This window comes from Prunus avium, chromosome 3 (assembly GCF_965620075.1).
Source record: "Prunus avium chromosome 3, drPruAviu1.hap1.1, whole genome shotgun sequence".
In the NCBI taxonomy this organism is placed as follows: domain Eukaryota; kingdom Viridiplantae; phylum Streptophyta; class Magnoliopsida; order Rosales; family Rosaceae; genus Prunus; species Prunus avium.
The window spans coordinates 8,268,691-8,289,764 of NC_142286.1; the positions used below are offsets into that span (position 1 = coordinate 8,268,691).

At 37.9% G+C, this 21,074-nt stretch overlaps 1 protein-coding gene across 4 annotated transcripts; it reads left to right on the forward strand.

The window, feature by feature from the left end:
* Positions 1–723: 723 nt before the first annotated feature.
* Positions 724–13,796, forward strand: LOC110769609 (Leucine-rich repeat family protein). 4 transcript variants are annotated; one of them, XR_002528604.2, is made up of 16 exons: positions 724–876; positions 2,323–2,620; positions 2,707–2,835; positions 2,970–3,177; positions 3,754–3,900; positions 5,083–5,157; positions 5,507–5,578; positions 6,868–6,939; positions 7,482–7,556; positions 7,705–7,776; positions 8,055–8,126; positions 8,982–9,053; positions 10,426–10,569; positions 10,780–10,851; positions 11,243–11,440; positions 12,373–12,514. XR_002528604.2 is itself a non-coding variant. In XM_021973626.2 (16 exons), exons 2-16 carry the CDS (start codon positions 2,423–2,425, stop codon positions 13,395–13,397), a joined length of 1,740 nt encoding a protein of 579 aa, XP_021829318.1. In that variant the 5' UTR covers positions 724–876; positions 2,323–2,422; the 3' UTR covers positions 13,398–13,796. The 4 variants fall into 4 exon arrangements, 3 of the variants coding, with proteins under 3 accessions (XP_021829318.1, XP_021829319.1, XP_088107398.1); XM_021973626.2 differs by lacking the exon at positions 11,243–11,440 and adding an exon at positions 13,213–13,796 and having other exon boundaries at positions 12,373–12,519; XM_021973627.2 differs by lacking the exons at positions 3,754–3,900; positions 11,243–11,440 and adding an exon at positions 13,213–13,796 and having other exon boundaries at positions 12,373–12,519.
* The last annotated feature ends 7,278 nt before the right edge of the window (positions 13,797–21,074 follow it).

Here is a 21,074-nt window from a genome sequence, read left to right on the forward strand (position 1 = left end):
ATGAACCTTTAATGAATTTTTTTAATTCCTAAAATACCATCATTCATTTTAAAAAATGACACCACCTCCACTTCCACATCCAATTCCACCACCTCCACCACCACATTCACCACCTCTACAACCACCGCCACTGCCACCACCACCACCACCACATCCTTCTCCTCCTCCTCCTCATCCTCTGCCACCACCACCACCACCACCACCACCTCCTCCACCACGCTGCCATCGCCACCACCACCACATGATTAGCACATAACATTTTCAACATCATGTATATTTTAGTCATTATTCACAATTACAATAGTTTTATATTAAAATTTACCAAACGGTTTTGACACTGTTTTTTATAACAGCACTTTAAAAATATTATTTACCAAACATGGAGCTACTTTACTTTACAGCTAATTATTTTTAAAGCACAACAGAAGCAATCGAAGTATGAATAAATTAATAATAGCTCCTTTTTAAAATTAAAAGAAAAAGAAGAAACAGTGTTGGTATCAATCGTGGACATACAATTGCATGATTGCATCAACCACCCCCAGCCATGCGTGCAGAGTCTTCCAGAGGATCAACGGGTGGGGCCCAGATCTAACCAATGGATAATGCTCAACCATTGGGCCCGATCCTTCCCGCTTATCCCGCGCTTCACCAACCAAACTCTGTGCCATCTCCGCTGACTAAACCCCACGTGTAAACCATCCGTAGGTTCGGATTTTGGTTCGGCATACGCCACCTCGCACTTTCTTTCAGTCTCCGTCACTCTCTTTATTAGCACGCTCTCTCTAGAAATCACTTAACAGAGACTTTTTGGAGTTTTGATCCTCTCTCGCTCTTTCTGGAGAATCAGAGTACAAAGAAATTGATCATGATAAGGTATAATTGGAAAAAAAAAACCTTTTTCCTTTTAAATTTCTTTTTTGGTTATGGATTGTTTGTTTCTTTGGAAATTATCTTATTATTTTTCCCATGGAAAGTGATGATTTTTTCCTGCTTTAAGCCTTTTGGTCGATTCATTAACACATAAAGCGAGTTTGTTTGAGGAACGCATTGATTTTTTTTACATGGGATATTGTATTTTTCCTCATCATTTCCACTATTGTATTACTATAAGAGGATCATGGCTCTCTTCTATGTTATCTGTTACGATTTTAGTTCTGTTTGTTTTCTCAGAAAATTTAGTAAATGAAATAAGCATTAGCTAAAAGTTCTAATTGCAGTTCTTATTATAGTTGTTTTCTTGAAGTGTTCATGAAATAACTGAAACTAGTCTGAAATAGGCGAAAAAGGAAATGAAAGTATCTAATGCCAATCAAACATATAAACCAATTTTTCCCCTTAACTTGACAGATAAAAAATCCAACCCGAATTGCAAGCTTAAGTACATCTTGTAAACTGGTGCACATAGGACTGCCAATGTAGTAAAACTTGTAGTACAGATGTACTCCTCTGCTTCAACTGTTTGGTTTGGTAGTGACAAGTCTTTTGTAAAGTGGGTGTTACCTGAAAGCAATCCTAAAATCAGGGCTTACCGATATGCATTTGAGTGCTTGCGTGGGCATTTATTGCAAAACTGATGTCGAAGATCAATGGCTACCATATTCTTCTTTATATACATCCTTTGCTGTATTTAATTCTTTCATTGTCTATTTTAGCTGCAATGCTGTTTATTTGTGGTTGCTTATATAATCATTCCATGTTGATGTTATGAAATGATGGAAATAGATTTGGCACGGAATTTCTCAGATAGAAATTGGATCTTGAGGCTTTACACTGGTTGTCAATATCTAAATCATATTGTCAATGAGTAGAATTGAGGATGAATATGATTATAGGATAGTTTGGGGAGAATATGGCGTTGCATAGAAATGAGTACTAGAAAGTTTCATGTTTACAACCCCAAATAGTTTGGAAAAAGGAGTCAGGTAACAAACCTTTTTCCTTTTCCGGGGGAGTGGGGGGTTGGAATGCTAATGGATGATATGGAGGCTTAGTTGGGGTGAAGTTCTGAGGTTTCCATTTGTGGACCTTGTATCATGCATTACAACTGTGTTTTTATAGATTAAGGATTTTTTTTCCATTTATTTTAATGTAATGATCACATATATTAATTCTAGCACAAACATGATAGGCACCAGTTTGAATTTACTAAGTTGGTGCTGAAAAGCCTTATTTCATACTATTATTTCAGAAAAATCTTGACTGCCGTTCAATATATTGTAATTTTCATCAAATAAATTAATGACATGCATGAAGCATTTTCTTAAGGTCAATTGGTCAAATGTACTGAGTACTTATTTTCCTTACTCTCTACTTTTACAGGGTGAAGTAGGGTGCATGTTCCAAGTTTGGTGATTGAATGGATAGAGTAGTGTTCTGGTTCAGTTTCTGTGAGATATATTGATTCCAAGACATTTTCTCGATGGGGGGAGCTTGTTCTAGGAAGAGAGACCACCGAGATGACGAAGATGATTTTCATCTAGGTGTTTCCAGAAGATATTGCAAAAGTGGGAGTTCGAAGTGGTTGACAACCTCCTTCACCCGCCCTGTTTTAGAAATTCAACCAGGCAGAGAGAAAGGCCCATCCCTCATGGACTTGTGCATCCGTAAAATATGCGAGGTACTTACTTCTCTGAATCTTTTTTGGGCTAGGGACTGAGGTTCAGTATTTCTTGGCTTACGCCAATTGTTTCTTTTGATTAACAGGACATTGATAAATATAACACGTTCTCTATGCTCCCAAGAGATATTAGTCAACAGATCATTAATGAGTTGGTGTACTCCGGATGCCTAACTGATGTTTCTTTTGAAGGTTTTCGGGACTGTGATTTGCAGGTAGCTCATAGTAATAATACTGGCAATCACCTTCTAATTCTTATAATTTTTTTATTTTTTTTTGTCAGTGCTATCCTGTTCCTCTTTTGTTGTCATCAGGCTGACCTTGAAAGTTTCTGTCATTTGTTTGGAAGGATCTTTACTTGGGAGAATACCCTGGTGTAAATGATAGTTGGATGGATGTCATCTCCTCGCAAGGGTCATCGTTACTCTCTCTGGATCTCTCTGGTTCTGATGTTACTGACAATGGATTAATTTTTCTGAAAGATTGCACAAGTCTCCAAGCATTAAATTTTAATTATTGTGACCACGTATCGGACCATGGCCTGGGACACATCAGTGGTAGTCCATCTTAATCCTTATTTTGTTTCTTTGATAGGTTTCCATTCTAGCACTAAATCGATTTTCGTTTATTTGATTCTTTTTGGGGAAGTGCAATTCCCAAAGCCATTTTGGGTAAGATGAAGCATATAATTTGGTTAGCCATGGTGGCCAGCCAACATAGCTGTTGGATTAGCACATCCCTTTTATTTATCACCTAAAATTATTTAAGCTTTCTATTAAGAAAAAAAATTGAGAAGCAAGTGAATAATGAGGAGATGATTGGGGAGGGATGACAGGTCATCTTATATTCTTTTGTATGTGCTAAATTATAAAATTTGTGCAGCATACACAGCTGGAGTTTGTATCATGTGTGCAATTATTTATACAAGACTGAATTATTATGCACCCTTAAAAACATTCATTATTGGTCCAACACCCTTATACTTGTTCTTCCCTTTTTTGTTTCTTTTTTCTGTTAATCCTTTTCTTTATGCTCAATATTGTTGTATCTTCACTTGAATATGGAAGAATATTTATGAGAGTTGGCTTGCGATCCTTTTGGTTCTACGTTTGACTTTTGTTAGATTCTTTCAGGTCTGTCTAGCTTGACAAATTTGAGTTTTAGAAGAAATAGTGCAATTACTGCTCATGGGATGAGCGCCTTTGCTAATTTGATTAACTTGATCAAGTTGGACTTGGAGAAATGTCCTGAAATCCATGGTGGGCTTGTTCATCTCCAAGGTATGTTTGCCTCTAAGGCCCCGTTTGGTTCACGGAATGAATTTGATGGGAAATCATTTCCCATGTCATTTCCCAAGGGATGGGAAATGGTGATTCCTTTCCCATGTTTGGTAATGCCGGGAAAGTGACCCGGAAATATCACTTTATTTCCTTTCCCATGTTTGTTTTGAGTAGGAATGGAAAACAAATTTTGTTTAGTTTCCCAATTGTATCCCTATTAAAATAATAAAAAAATACCAATAATTGTTGGATAAAAACTGTAATTATGAATTGTTAGTAAGGACAAATTAGTCAAAAAAAAAGTTAGTCTTACTTTCCCATGGGAAGGGAAAGTGAAACCCAAGTAGGAAGGAAGGATTCACTTTCCCTCCTACTTTCCCATGTGCTAGGCAATGCTTTCCCATGCCTGACTTACCAAACACAGGAAAGCAATTGGTTTCCCATCCCCAAGATTCCTTTCCCATGAACCAAACGCAGCGTAAATCCACTTATCTGGAAAGTGAACTTCTATATCTCCTCCTCCGTACATGCTAACTCACCTGTTTGACTTATGGAATTGGTTTTGAACATGTTTTGTTTCAGACCCTCTATGTATATCTGATTCTTGGGATTAAAAAAATTAGCCTTTATTGATGATGCTGTTTAGAAAGTATAATAATATTCAAAGTGGTTTTATGATGTTCTTGAACATGATGAGAAAACATTCCCGAAGAAAGCTGTATTGCAGTGCATTGCTTTTTCTACAGCACAGTTGGAGCTGGTGCTTTAATTGTCTACACAGTTTAGCACCAGTTTATCATACATATGGGTTGTTATGGCATATGATTCAGGCAACCATTCAAAGTGATAATAATATCAGCTTACAGTCAGTTAATGCACAAACAAAAATTAAGGTGTGACTCAATAATGAAACACTTGGGCCTGTATGACAACAATTTAGTGGAGTTCGTGGACCTGTATGAGTATTAATAATATTATGATAGGCCATAGGTCCTCAAACTTCTAGTCTTCGATTTCTGATTATTATTCACCATAGAATGTTGCATGATTTGTCTCATGTGGTGCACATTGGATGTGAACCACGGTCTTCGGATAATGCTTTCACATCAGCATGCCACCATTCTCACTACTGATGAATACATTAATCATGTCTCATATTTTTTGTTTAAATTTTTTTTACAGGCTTAACAAAACTAGAGTCTCTTAATATCAAATGGTGTAATTGCATAGATGATGCTGACATGAAACCTCTCTCAGGTAATTTACATATTGGTTTTCCTTTTGTTTACAATGAAAAAGAAATGTAGGCCTTAGTCTTTCAGTTTTAGGGTCTGGCTTTTATTAAAAGCTAGAGCATGACTTTTGAGCTTCCCACTTGTACACAGATGACTTTCATTATGAGATTAGTAAAATCTGGAAATAGACATAACTGGAGTAGCAAGTCGAAGCAACTCATGGAAATTATTTGTTACCATTCTTCAAGAACTTCAGGAAGAGCCCATATAAAAAATTATGTACATGTTTGTGGGTGCTTTGGTTTTCAATGTGAATTAAAAAATTTGTTATAGTTCATTGTTTCAAAAAAATTTATTCATTTGTATTTCAGGGCTTACAAATTTGAAATGCTTACAAGTTTCCTGCAGTAAGGTTACTGATTTTGGCATTACTTACTTGAAAGGTATTTGCTTTTGTAATTCATTTATCTTCAGAACTTACATCTTTGTGCTGCAAGGAGAAATCTTGTGCAATAATTGTGGGTCCATGGACCTTTTATAGTTTGATACTTCTGTGATTGTACAGGTTACACCTTTTGTATCTGTTTTTTGAAAAGAATAAAAAAAAAAAAAAAAAAAAAGTTGTGGCAGGCTGAGAGTCGATAACTTTGACAGAAAGGATTCATCTATACTTTTAGAGTTGGCATATTGCTTGACACTTCTGATCAACTAGAAACCACTAAGTGGCATTAACCAGAAGTTCCAGCTATATCCAGCTGACTAACCCATTCATCAATGTTCTAACTAACTCCAAGTATAAGTGATGATGATTTAGTACTACCTTATAATCCATAAGTGATAATGATTTGTTAAATTATTTATTTATTTTTTCTTCTACGATAAATAGTGTGTAATTGATATTGAAATTTTGTCATTTTGGCAATATTAATTCTCAAGATTTAAAAGTTTGTCATAGGGAAAGCATATAGATAGTCTATAACGATGGTAATAGGTAGATGAAAAGAAATAATTAGAAGAAACTTTCAGGTTTTGAAATTCAATTGTTCTTGAAAGTAAAATAAACCAGGAAAAAGGGCTTTCTGGAGTGGACTTCCTCCTGGAAAGCCATTTAAAGAGGAGGAAATAAAGCTAATAGATATTTCTTGTTTTAAAATGCAGTTGCTGGAAAAATAAAAAATAAAACTGGTTTCTGAGTGTACCTCCTCCAAAATGGTATCGTTATCTGTAGGGGAAAAAAATTGTAACAACCCACATGAATAGCGTCATTATTATGAGGGCTCAGGTCCTAGACCATATAAGGTTTAACAAAGAAGATTCTATCTGCGTGCTGGAGGCATGCTTGTTTGGCTGTGAATGCATGTTTTCAGAAGCCAATGCTGTTTTATTGGGGGTGTGAACAGTAAAGAATATTGACCGCCAAATTTAGTTCTGGAGTGTTTAATAAAGATGAATCCTGAGTATGATGTTCTAATGGTTTGACCCCATCACCTCACCTCTTAGGGCTTCTTGACTTGGACTTTTTCTAAAGAATTCGAGGCACTTTAGTCATTCATTGATATAAAATTCATGTACTACATTTGGAGTTCCTTCCATTTTTAATAACTGCCCTTACTGATAATAAAAATAGATTCTAGTTTACTTAACTGGATATCATGGATATAGTTACCTAGCAAGGCGTACTCTGTGGCTGTTCCTTCCATGCAACTATGTATATCATCTCTACGTGTTGCAGGTCTGCACAAACTTTCTCTTTTGAACTTGGAGGGATGCCTAGTTACTGCTGCATGCTTGGACTCTCTTTCAGGTTTGCATTCTAAAGTATTTGGACTTTTTCTTAGCCATTATAATTGTGCTTTGGTAATTGTATTTCACGTAATCTTTGACTCATTGATGAGGTTGATCAATTACTATCAATGATTCATATATGTGTTTGTGTTATGTATTTGATTATGTATACCATTCGTGTTTGAGTGTTTCTATGTGATTGTATTATTTATGTATTCATTTCTCTTATTTCTATTGAAGGTTTACTTTTTGGAAATGCCTATAGAACTAGTAAATAGTGAATAACCAAATTTAAATGTTAAACTATTTTAAAATCTTTTTTTCTGGGGTATTAAAGGGTTTCTTGTTCTCTAAAGGCATTGTGTATAAATCCCGCATAATTAGATTGGGAATCTGATTTTTGATAATCTGTTAATGATAAATCATGACTTCTAGATCAACATTTCTCAAAGTTATACACGTTATCTGCCAAAATTAAATAATATGAAGACCTTCGCCCTTTTTTCTAACCTAAGAACGTAGGTTGGGCCTGATATTTTAATGGGGTTGCTTGCATACCAGCTCTTGATGCCCTGCTATATCTGAATCTGAGCAGATGTCGTCATCTGACTGATGAAGGATGCGAGAAGTTTTCCAGTAAGTTTTTTTTACAACGATCTAATGACTTTTTTTTTTTTGCTGTTGAAGTCGTGAAATATAGTTGTACCTAGAAGCTGCTTTTTTTTTTTTTTTTTGGTTAGTACAGTCCTGAGCTTGAAATTGTAGCATTCCTTATGGTCTGCAGGATTTGGGAACTTAAAAGTGTTGAACTTGGGGTTCACTGAGATCACCGATGCTTGTCTGGTGCACTTGAAAGGTGGTTTATTTGTTTTTAACTCTTCTTTGTGTTTGAGTGAAAAACTTTGATTCGAGACTTTCTTTAGGCGTTTATTTTTTCATCAATAGTAGATAGCCTTCAAAATTAGCAAGCAACCTATGCTCTGCAGACACATAAACTGTGCAATTTCCTAATTCATTCAGGGTGTTGTAGTTTAGTTCATCCTTTTTATATTGATTACAATATCAGAATCCTTCATTTCCCTGCTGTATTATATGCATATATTACCATTGTGATTTTTTCTTTGCTTCAAGTAGGTTTGACAAATTTGGAGAGCTTGAACCTGGATTCATGTAGGATTGGTGATGAAGGGCTGGTCAACTTGACAGGTCAGTGTTTAGCAGATGCATAATATGGATGGTATATGTGCTTTATGTTTATGTTCATGAAATTCTGTAATGGAAACATGTTTTTGTACATTGTCTCTAATATCAAACTGGAATGTCTCCAGAATATTTGTCAACATATTATGTTTGCAAAGATGATGAGAGTTTCCATACACGGTTGTATTTTTTTTTTTTTTTTTCCTTGCTAACTGAACTACCACCTCTCAAAAAAAAGAAAAAAAGAACATCCACTTGTGTTTTGTATTGAGTCTGATGGCATAAATCCAGGGATTTGATTCAAGCTAAAAGTTTTTATTATTATTGTTTTCCTTTGGTTACGCAAGTTACAAGGTTTTTGGTGACTTCATTATGTGAGATTTCAAAAAATGATCCTACACCTGCGGTGAACTACTGTAATTAAAATGCTTGGAAAAATTGAAATATCTATTCTGGTTTGCTTTTATAAAATAAAATAAAATTTTAACTTCTTCTTAATGGCTGCTGATTCTACTGTCAATTCGAATTTCAATCAATGTCAACAATTGGGTTTTTATGATAGATACCCAATACAACATGTGGCACCTAATGAAAGGACAATCTTGGTATGCATACGTTATGGGTTTTCTGCATTATGGTTTCTGCTTATATCGTATCTTGGTGGCATGACTTATGCATACATGTGATATTTTGGGTTAAAATCGTCCTTACAATTTTAAGTATGGCAACATGCCGATTTTGAATAGCTTTGCCAATTCTTTAGCTACACTTATGAAATTAAAGATGAGGGTGCCTCCTCTTCCCTCCTATTTTTCCACCTTTGATTTTGATGAATATTGGTATTTGTATATATGCTCTTAGGCCTTCCACATTTGAAATGTTTGGAGTTATCAGAAACTGAAGTTGGAAGCAACGGGCTTCGCCATCTGTCAGGTTAGACGTTTACCTTTGATTTATGGTTTGTGAACATAGTTTGATTCAGTTTTCACCGTACCCGCCCACCGACACACACAAAGACACAGGAACTGTGTTTAGAACTGAGTATTGTGCATTTTTAGTTTTAGTAGTTGGTTTATCCATAAGCATATTTATTTTTCACTAAATTGTCTTTATGTCTAGTTTGGTCATCAAGTTAACATGGTTGTACTTTTGGTAACTTACCTATGTTTTCAAAAGCTTAAGATAAGATGTCAGCCAATTGTAGGGATTTTTAGATTCCGGCCTCTAGTCACAATGACTTGTTCTAATCATCTAAGGTTGCTATATACTTTTCAATGGAAATGTCAAACTAAAGAAATGAGACATCCATACAAGTACAAAGAATTGACAAAATCTCCATCCTCTTACCAAAAACTACTACTGCACAATAGTTTCTCTTTTTCTTTTTTCCTCAAAAGTCTGGAATATCATGACTTTGATTCTACATATCTGTTTCATAAAATTTTAAATTTTCTTTTGTCAAGATCTATCAAATAAAACTTGCAATAAATATAAAATTATGAACGAATAAAAGTGAATAAGTTTATGTCTCAGAAATTCACAAAAACATGACGCAGCATAATTCATTTTTCATATCATGTGATGTGAGTGTATTTCCCCATAGATGCATCATCCTAACTTCTTTTTAATACATAATGTTTTATAGATCTCAACAAATGCTTTACAAACAGAAAATTTTAATGGAAAAACGTATGTAAAATGAAAGTTGTGGTATTCTAAATTTTAAGAAAAAATAAACAGAAAAATAAAGGTTGGGTTGAGTCACATTCTGTCTTTTTCTTTGGTATTGATGAGTAGTATAATTAATTTAGCAAAAACATTCTTGTGTCACTGTCACTAATGTATAGGGAAAGCTTCGGAGGTTCCAGGCTAATATTTTGGCAGATAGGGTAAAATTATTCATAACTGTGCATTTACCTTCTTGGGATTCCATGGACCAAGGCTTGTTTTCATTATATGTGGCTTGGTTAGTAGTGCCCGCGCATTCTGTCTCACCTGCCTGCTGGTGTTTTTTTCTTTCCTGTATATGGCAATTAAGAAGTTGATCTGGTTTCTTAAAGATGCACTTGAATCAAAGGAAACCCTCTGGATTTTAGGTGTTTTCTATTGATGTTTAAGACTATTAAGGAATAAAATGCTGAATTAGGCTATTTCATGTAAAATGGGTGGCTGGCGTCTCTGATGCCACCATGCAGGAGATGAAAATAATAACCTCTGTTCTTATTGTTCTTTAATGTAAAATTTTGTCAGTTTTAATTTGTGGATTTGATTATTTCTTAACCTGATTAGTGTTTGCTTTTTGTAGGTTTAATTAATCTGGAAAGTATAAATCTTTCATTCACTGTTGTTACTGACAGTGGTTTAAGGAAACTGTCCGGCCTGTCATCTCTTAAATCACTTAATTTGGACGCTCGCCAAATTACTGATACTGGACTTGCAGCTCTTACAAGTAAGCATCCTTAGATGGAAACTGCATTCTGATGTATAGTAGTATGCTAACTAGATCTAGCCCCTTGATGACAAAAATTTCGGATGCCTTTTCCAAGCTTTTAAGGTTGAATAATTGGATGCTTGGTGGTGGTTGTTCAAGTTGTATGGTTTCCCAGTAAGTCATCTGGTTTTTTATAAATGCTGCACAAATTTTTCTTTGTTGATGCAGGTTTGACTGGATTGACACACCTCGATCTATTTGGAGCTCGAATTACAGACTCTGGAACACACTATCTGCGAAGTATGTTATGCAACACTGTAATGGTTCAATTACTTAAATTAGCCACATGTTAATTACTGACAATGTCGTGCGCACACACAGAAACCACTGCTTTTGGCACTTATGGACCTGCTGATATCAGCAGTACATATGGAACCTGGCAAGCCACTAGTGATGCAGGGTTGTTTAAGTTTACATGAATCATACCAAGACTTCACATCTAGAGTTCACATCTAATAGAAGTTTTGCATCACACATTCATAATATGGCGTCACTTACATAGATCCCAAGGTTCTTTTTATTCAAAGTATCACCTGGACTTGAGACTATATATATATAATAAAATAAAATAAAAACCCACTCTTCCCACAAGCCAAAAGCCTATAGCTAACTAACCAATTGATGGGACCAGACCAGAATTTACCAGATTTCCCTATCCTCTTGGGAATAGCGATCTGGATTGTGCTTCCCATATTGTGGTACTTTGGCAATCCGGTTCTGAAATTACTGGCTTTCCCAACACCGGACTGATGGATGGGGAGGAATCAAGTGACAAAATGTTGACATACTGGAATTTAAGGGAAGGATGCTTATTCTACCTTGAATGCATGTAAGCTACTAATTTGATGTGATTCTAAGTGATTTTGCATTTATGAACCTACTTCAAGATGTGCACTAGCAACCCAAGTGGTAAGTGTAACAATTCAAACTGCAACACCAAATTGCTATCCGAGTATGTGCACAATGTACCATGTACAGGGAACAGGATTGTGTTGACATAACCATACTGTGAACCCAGAAGTACTGTGAGGTTGGTAACTCTAGATGGGACATAAAAACCAAATTACACTATTCAAAATACAAAAGTACCATTTTGCATATAATTTATTTGCTTATTCCGAAAACATTTCTCGCACCCTCTTACGTGGTATAAATAAAATAGAGAATTTCCAAGTAACACACTTGAAATACATCCATTATTTTGTAGTTTCCAGTTTTCAAGTTTGCCTCCGTAGGCACACACTATTTCTTGGGACTCTAAAATGAACAAGTATTCAGCCCTTTAGTTTCTCAATGTACCTGGAAATTGGTATTGCCGAAGTAGCAGGCTTACCATTTGTAAACTAGAGTTGAGTTCTGTTATCATATTGAGCTTGAGGTATTTTTGTTTCGGAACACTTTAGATGGGAAACACTGGAGGATATGATTATAGAGCAATAGTCAAGTGTTATCATTTTAATGATAATTTGATAATTAATGTTCGATGTTTTTTTTGTATATGATAGTTGCATTCTTAAAATTGATATGAATCAGAGATACATAACTGGCATGGTAAATACTATCGGTAGTTTTGCCGGGAAATACCATGGAGCATGCAAACAAATTGGTCTTCTAATAGTTAACCTGAGAGGCTGTTGGTCACACTCTAGCGGATTATAAGAGACCTTCTTTATTAAATGACATTCACAGAACAGTTTTGAGTTTGGTTTTTACCAAGATTTAAACTAGTTCATTTTATACCATTGTATTTGCAATGTTCAGGCTTTAAAAACCTGAGGTCCCTAGAAATATGCGGTGGAGGATTGACGGATGCTGGAATAAAAAATATTAAAGATCTTTCATCCTTGACCCTACTGAATCTGTCACAAAACTGCAACCTGACTGATAAAGCTTTGGAGTTGATTTCTGGTATGCCCATAAACTTTGGTTTATAAGAATGATGGATATGCTAGCTTTATCTGTTATATTGGCTATTGAATGGAACTTGGCAGTGTTTGAGATTGGACCATTTTAGTGGGCCAAACATGGGAATTTCAAGTGCAAAAGATAAAAATGCGTACTTACTGTTGCTAATGATGGCAGTATCAGTTCAGAGGACAATATGTGGTCAAAATTTTATTTCCACTTGGTGACTGTATTCTTGATATATATGGTCTTGTAAGAAGTGTGACTCTTCGATCTTTTCATAGATACTGGGAATGGCTTTTTGTTTTGCAATTATGGCCATAACAATTGCATGCATGCATTCTTTTTCATCCCTGAAGTGCCTTGATGGCCAGGAGAAAGGGGGAGAGGAGTGGGGGGTGGGAATGCCTTCCAAGTATAGGAAGACATACCTGTTCCTTAGTTTAAAAAAAAGTAAAGCATGTAATTATTGTTACTCTAGTGAAGTTATAAAGTTGGCAGTATCACAGTATAAAAGAAATTCTGATAGTGCACTTGTGTTCATAAGAGGGAGTTAGACTTCTTTCTCTAGCAGTGATCTTGACCGGCCTTTAAAACCTCAGTTGGATCTTCGATTCTGTTGGGGGCTTCATATTTTAATTATATTAGCCAATGCCATTATCTTTTAATTTTTCACATTCTTCTATGGGAATGCAGGGCTGACGGGATTGATCTCTTTAAACGTTTCAAATTCTCGGATCACCAATTCTGGACTTCGGCATTTGAAAACACTGAAGAATTTGAAATCTCTGACACTGGAGTCCTGCAAGGTGACAGCAAACGAGATTAGGAAGCTTCAGTTGACTGACCTTCCCAACCTGGTAAGCTTCCGGCCTGAATAGTTCTGGAGGTAATTCAAGTCTAACTTTCAGATTCTGGCAGCATGGACATACAACTATGTATATAAATACATTATGGAAAAGATCTGGTAAATTGTGTATATGGTTGGACGTGTATGTGGGTTTCGAAATGTCTAGATCTACAGGTATAGAAATTCTCTGTGTGCTTCATGTGAAGTTTTCTTCCAAAATCGATTTGTCATGGAAGAAAATGTGGATAAGCTTCCGGGGCATGGCGCTTCCGCCGCTTTCTAAATCCGTAGGCTTTCTATGAAAATAACCGTTGTATATACCTGCTTGAAAGTTATGCTGCTTTCAGTTGCTTCCTTGTACAGTATCTAAAAACAATGGATTCTTCAACTTAATTTATTAGTCAGTGATTTGTGATGCGTTTTATATGCACATCCAAATGTCATGCGTTAGTGAAGTAGTTAGGTGCGTTTCATATGTACCGAAAATTTCTTGATGGAACGCTTTATTACACAACAAAACATTACAGTACTTTAAAGTTTTTCCTGCTTCTCCGGTTCTTTATGAAGACATTTTTTTTTTTTTTTGGTAGCATAGGGGGCTAACGCCCAAAGAGACAAAACAGCCAACTAAAGAAAGATAAGACGAGACCTGGGGTCTCCCCTTGTATCAGCAGCCAGGAAGTCAGTAATGTAAGCAGGAGCCTCATCAAAGATATGCAGACCTGGGTTAAAATCAAAACTTTTAGCAGCCAAAGCATCAGCAACACAGTTCTGTTCACGAAAAATGTGTCTAACTGAGCAATTCCAATCAGCACCCATTTTTAGTTTGCAGCAATTAATGATGCTGAAAAAGGGGTGGGTAGAAGAAGTGAGGGTGTTGATAAGAGTCACAGCAACCTTGGAGTCACTTTCTACTTCCACAGTCCGGAACCCAGAGTCCCAAGCTAGGGAGAGTCCCCAGAAGATACCCCACAACTCAGCCTCAAGGACAGAGCCAATACCCAGGTTCACAGAATAGCCCTTAAGCCAACCACCATTTGTGTCTCTTAAAACACCAGCAGCGCCAATATGACCCGTAGTGTTATTCCGACTACCGTCAGAGTTGATCTTACAGCTTCCAGGATTGGGACTATTCCAAGACAGCTGGGTCAAAGCATGAATAGAGGTACCAAAAAAAGGTTTGTTGGCAGCGTACCATTCATTAGCATACTGAAGGATAATTTGCCTTGGTTCAGCATGCAAAGTAAAGTTTTGGTCAAAAACACCTTTGCATCTCCATTTCCAAATAAACCAAAGGGTTAACGTAAAAATCAGATGCCAAGGTAGACCATGAAATACCTTCCTTTTATTCTTCAGATTCAGCAGGATCCAATCATCAAAGTCAAGGGAGCCAAGATCCCCAACATCAATGCCAATGCCAATCCAAGTAGCAATAGAGCTAGGACAGTCTTTGGACAGGTGCTCAATTGTTTCCATAGGAGCAGCACATCGAGGACAGTTCATGATTTGAGTGAGGCCCCTTTTCTGTCTTTGAACATTTGTAAGTAACTTCTTGTGGCAAAAAAGCCAGAGGAAGGTTTTAGTCTTGGGAGGGAGGTGCAGCTGCCAAATAAACTCCCAAGCCCACTTAAGTGTGGGATCATCAAGAGAGAAAGTATTGTAGGCAGATTTAACAGAAAAGTCACCATTAGGGGTGAGCCTCCAAATATTTTTGTCAACTCCACTACCAGGGAAGCCAGCATGGGTGCTTAGAATAATCTGGATAATATTATCAGGGAGACATTCCCTCAAGCAATTAAGCTCCCAGGTACCATTATCAAGAAAATCACTTACATTCAACTGGAGCATATCTTCAGCTAGATCAAAGAGGGCATGTTGTTGGAGGGGGCCACAACTTAGCCAATTATCTGTCCAGAATCTCACATTTTCCCCAGAACCTACTCTCCACTTGAGGCCTTTAGAAAGAGTTGAAATACCATATAAGACTCCCCTCCAAGCACTAGAACAACACTGGAAGTTAGAAGCCGTAGCAGTTAAGATGTCACTCTGCTTTAGATATTTAGCTTTAAGACCTCAGCCCATAGCCCTTGCTCATGTTGAAGGAGTCTCCAACCGGATTTTGCCAAGAGAGCTTGGTTCATCCAAGCCATTTTCTTAATACCCAAACCACCAGCTGTCTTGGGTTTGCAGGAAGTTTCCCAATTCACTAAATGAATTGTGGCTTTATCCGCAGTGTGCCCCCAAAGAAAGTTTCTGTTCAACTGATCAAGCCTATCACAGACAGAAACGGGCAATTTGACAGTTTGCATGGTATACAGCGGGATAGCAGCAGTCACAGATTGTAGAAGAGTTATTCTACCAGCCATAGAGAGGGTGTGGTGTTTCCACGAAGCTAACCTTTTTTGAACTTTAGCAATGACCTCTTGATAAGTTGTTTTGTCCACCCTAGAGTGAATAAGAGGGACACCAAGGTACTTTCCAAGGTTAGAGCTGTAGGGGGAGCCACTTATAGCAGCAATAGAGTTGGCCAAGTCGGAGCAGATGTTTGGGGAGACACATATTCTAGATTTATCAAAGCTAACTTTTTGGCTAGAGAGTTGACAGAAATCCTCCAAGCAAAGTTTCATCAAGTGAGCTTGATGGATGGATGCTTCCCCAAAAAGGATAAGGTCATCTGCAAAAAAGAGGTGAGAAATCTTTGGACCTCCATGACAAATTTGAATCGGTTTCCAGGTCCTATCATGAATTTTTTGTTGAATGAGGTGAGAGAGTTTTTCCATGCAGAGAACAAAAATGTAGGGGGAGAGAGGATCCCCTTGCCTTATACCGCAATGAGGAGAGAAAGCAGCAGTTAACTCACCATTGAGAATGGCCTTGTATTGAACAGTAGAAATACACTGCATTAATAATTCCAGGATTCTCCCTCTAATTCCCACCTCCCACAACACCTCCCGAATAAAGTGCCAGTGCAGCCGATCATAAGCTTTAGAAAGATCAATTTTCCAAGCAATAAATCCTTTTTTACCTTTAGCAGTTTTGAATTTATGCAGCACCTCTTGAGCAATAACAATGTTATCTGTAATCTGCCGTCCAGGGACGAAGCTTACTTGATTCGGACTAACAAGCTTGGTCATACAAGGGCGAAGCCTAGCCACAAGGATTTTAGAGACCACTTTATAGAGCGTGTTGCAGAGGCTGATAGGCCTAAGTTGAGTCATGGAGACAGGTCTCTCCACTTTAGGGACCAAGGCAATAAGGGTTTCATTTATGTGATCAGGAAGGGTGGCAGTTTGGAAGCACTCATTGGTAAACGAGATGATATCATTAGAGCAAACCTCCCAAAATTTCTGATAAAAAATAGCAGGGAATCCATCTGGACCAGGGGTCTTTAAACCACCAATGTTGAAAAGGCTCTCTTTAATCTCTTCATTAGACACAGCACAATTCAACCCTGCAAGGTCAGCCTCCTCAAGCTGAGGAAATAAGTGCGGGAGTAAGGAATAATCACCAATTGGGTCAGAAGTGCAAAAAATACCTTGAAAGTAATCAATAACAATTTGCTTCATGCCAGTTTTGTCTGTGGTCCAAGCCCCAGCATCATTGTTAAGGCCTTCCAATTTATTTCTCCTCCTCCTGATAATTGTGGATAGGTGAAAGAACCGAGAATTCTTATCACCTTCTTTAAGCCATGTATTTCTTGATTTCTGTAGCCAGAAGAGCTCTTCTTGTTCAAGAAGCAAATTATAATTGTTGGTTAATTCATCTTCAAGGTCACAAAGATGGGGATTATGCCTCAAACACAGCTTCCTTTGGATACCTGCAAGCCTAGCCAGGAGCCGTCTTTTATTCTGGAAAAGACAACCAAAGACTTGGCGGTTCCAGGAAATAAGAGAGGACTTAAGGCGAGCAGCTTTTTGACTGGCATTACCAACTCCAGTATTCCAATGAGCATGAATAAAGTCAGGGAAGTCAGGGTGAGACATCCACATTGCTTGGAATCTGAAAGGGGTACAATTTCTCTCAGGATAGTGGTTGGAATCTAAGGAGACCAGAACAGGGCAGTGGTCAGAGTTCACTCTAGGAAGGTGAGATAGATGAGCCTCCGGGAATAAGAGCCGCCATTTAATGTTGCACAAACCCCTATCAAGCCTTTTCCAAATAATACCCTCAGCATTCCTCTTATTGCACCAAGTAAACTTAGCACTAGAGAAACCCAAATCCACAAGTTGATTACGATCAATCCAATCAATGAAGCTTCTACCACCCTGGTCCAGGTTGCCTCCACATTTTTCATCTGCACTTACAATATCGTTAAAGTCACCTAGGACCAGCCATGGCAGGTGGGAGGCACGAGCAAGGCCATCAAAATAATTCCACAAGGATTCTCTAATTCCCTGGCAAGGGTTAGCATACACCACAGTTAGGAGCCACCACTGATTCCCCAAGGTCACTAAGGCAGTAATAGATTGGCTGGAGTGGGCAACAACTTGGAGAGACACAGAGTTCCCATTCCACAGTAACCAAACACCTCCTGAGAAGCCAATAGCATCAACAATGTGAAAGTGAGAGAAACCCAAATTTTGAGCAACAGTTAGGGCCCTAGACCCACTTATTCTAGGTTCCAAAACAGCCAGGATGTCGATGTCAAAAGTTTTTTTTAGATCCTTAATAGTGCGAGCACAACTATTCTTACCAGCACCACGTACATTCCAAGCAGCAATATTCATTAAAAGATGGAGATTGAGGAAAAGTGACCTTAGGGAGACCCTAATTCTGTGTATGCCCAGTCACAACGACTGCAGGGGCATCATGATAAGGAAGCATACCAGCTTCAAGTCCACTGACCGAATGACCTTGGTCCAGGCATTCACTTTGTTGTTCCATGTCATCAGACGTATCCCTCATCTCTGTATTCACCCCTACAATAGGCTCCATATTGTAATCATCAGGGGGTTCAGGTCCAAGCAGAGTGCCACCCTTAGCCAAGTAGAGATCATAGGGGAGGGGCCCATCTACATTGAAGGAGAAGGCTCCACGAATATCATCCTGCAAATCAGAACCATTTACTTGCATGCCAAAAGTTTCCACAACTGGGAAGTTCAGAGGTTTAGTACCACCTCTATTTTTCCAAAGTTTCTTCGAGCCAGTACCAAACCTATTTAAATCCCTTCCCCCAAGTGTCCCAGTTGAGTTTGTGATATCCTTGAGAGGCTTTTTAAAGACCCAGGGAGAGGAGCCATAGGAGGTTGGGCTTTTGTTCCCAGGGGGTGTAGCTTTGCCATCAAGGATCTCTGCAGGCTTAGCCACGGTTTTGCTAGTCTTGTTTGAGCTAGAAGCAGTTGCTTTGCCAGGGGGGAAATCTTCCATGACTGTTCCGTTTTCAATTTTTCCTTCCTCATTCAGGACATTAAACCGAGAGCCATTGTTTCCATTAGAATTCTTTGGGTTCCTCTTGCTAATTTCAGCGCCCTTTCCTGAGTCGTTCAGGATCTTCTTCTTAAAATTCCTTGTCTTCATCAACATCCATTCTCCATGTATCTTAGCTGGATTTTCAGCAGCCAGAGTAGCAGGGCTATCAACTTGTGGCTCATCATTTTTATTCGTAGTGCTCACTTCCATACCTTCAACAGAGTCAGCTGTCTTTTGTTTAGCTTGCACAATAATAGGACAGGTATCCCTTCCATGGCCATAACATCCACATTCAAAGCAGACCAGGTTAATGCCTTCATAAACAACTCCAAAGGTACGGCCTTCAATCTCAATAAAAGGGGTGAGGGGTTTACTTAAATCCAGTTCAATGCAAATTCTGGCAAACTTACCACGGGCTTGGCTCATTGTGTTGGCATCAACCTTGATTGTATTCCCTATCAGATTCCCAATTTTCTCCAACACATCATAGCGGAAGTATTCAACATTCAAACCATTGATACGCACCCAAGCAGTCATATGAGAGATTTTTTCCTCCTGGGCATTAAATCCAGGTTTCCATTTTTGAGTCACCACGTACTGACCAGCAATTTGCCAGGGACCGCTGGTGAGGACATATCTCATATCTTCTTCATACACAAATTTAACTATGAAATAGTTGTTGTCTAAATCAATAAGGCTCATTGGGCCCTTGAGCGCCCACTTCTGGAGAAGACGAGCTCTTAGAAAAGTGAAAGCTAAGGGGCGACCCATGAGCTTGATAATCACTGCCGTACGCCAGGGCCGATACAACGCATTCTTGATTTTCTCAGAGAATTGGATTGAGGGAATCGTTCCTGATTTGATAGTAATATCATCATCGCCAATTTCCATTTGTTCTTCAGCCATACCAAAGTCTCCAGCCACTTTGTCTTTAAAGCTCATAGGAATTGGGGGCAGTGGGGGGGGAGGTAAATCAGAGTCCAATTCATCGATAGCCAAGACTTCTTGGGTGCGGGCGCGTTTTCCACCAGCAGATGGGCCATCCTTTGTAGGACCTTCAGCAGAGAAGACAAAATCAGTCATGGTTGGTGTTGCAGTGGGCGGCGATGTCGACGTTAGGTTTTGGAGGTGAGGCAGCAAAGAGTTGAAAAGGAAAGCAGGGGAGGCAGAAAGGTCAAGGCGCGTGGGGCGCGTTCTCTTCTATCATCTCGAAAAAAATACGCAGAATTTTCTTGTCGGATTTTTATGAAGACATTTGATAATGGAGAGAATGTTACAAATCCGTACTTCATCTGGGAATCAATATTGGACAAAACCAATTTTCCTTGTTATCCATAAAAATCAATGTTGAAGACATAATCAAGTTCTATTGAGCAATGACATCAAACAACACTAAAAACGAGAAAGCAAATAGTTGGGTTCATTTTCCTTTGGGTCTGGCTACCGATTCTAAGAAGTATTTTCCTTTGGTTTATTCGTTTTTTCCCTTGAGCCTTTAAAAAAAGAATTTTTTTTTTTTTTTTTTAAATGCTACTCTTGCTACATTTGTATACCACATTTTCATACCACTTCGTGTGACAAATAAGGTGGTCAACCGCATCAAATTTAATATTTTCTTTTCTTTTATGATTTATTGGCACTTTTTAATTGATGTGGTTGTTTACTTTATCAACCACATGAGATGGTATGAGAATGTGCCACATGAGGTGGTATGAGAATGTGGTATATAAATGTGGTAACAGTAGCATTACTCAAAGATAGCTTGGCTCATAGACCTAAAATTCCTTCCCAGGTCAAAATCTGGATACAAGGAGAAAAAAATGAAAACAAAAGCTAGGTCCATGGTCTTCTTTTTCAGTAAGCGATAATAGTAATCAATGTCTGAGAAAGACAACTTGTCAAAGCATGCATTGTCCTCTAAAAGTTAATTCCTTCCTTGATCATGACTAATTAAGATTGATGCTTGAATTCTCCCTAGGTTCAAATCTTTATTCAAGAGAAGAAAAAATATATATAAGTGATACCTAATTGTCTTAAGAAGCAAAAATATTATTTGGCTTCAACATTAAAGATATCTAGCCTGTATATTTTAAGTAAAAGCATTCCTTTGCAGTAGTCTTCCTTCCTACCAGGTGATCCCATTATCTTTCTTGTCATTTTTTAAACCCTTGTTTTGCACTTTTATTCGTTTCCTGTCCAGTTACAAAATTCTATTTGCTAAGCAGCAAGCAGAGTTGATCAAAAACTTAAGTATGGCAATTAGCTGATAAGTAATCATGTGGAGTACTTGTCAAGGATA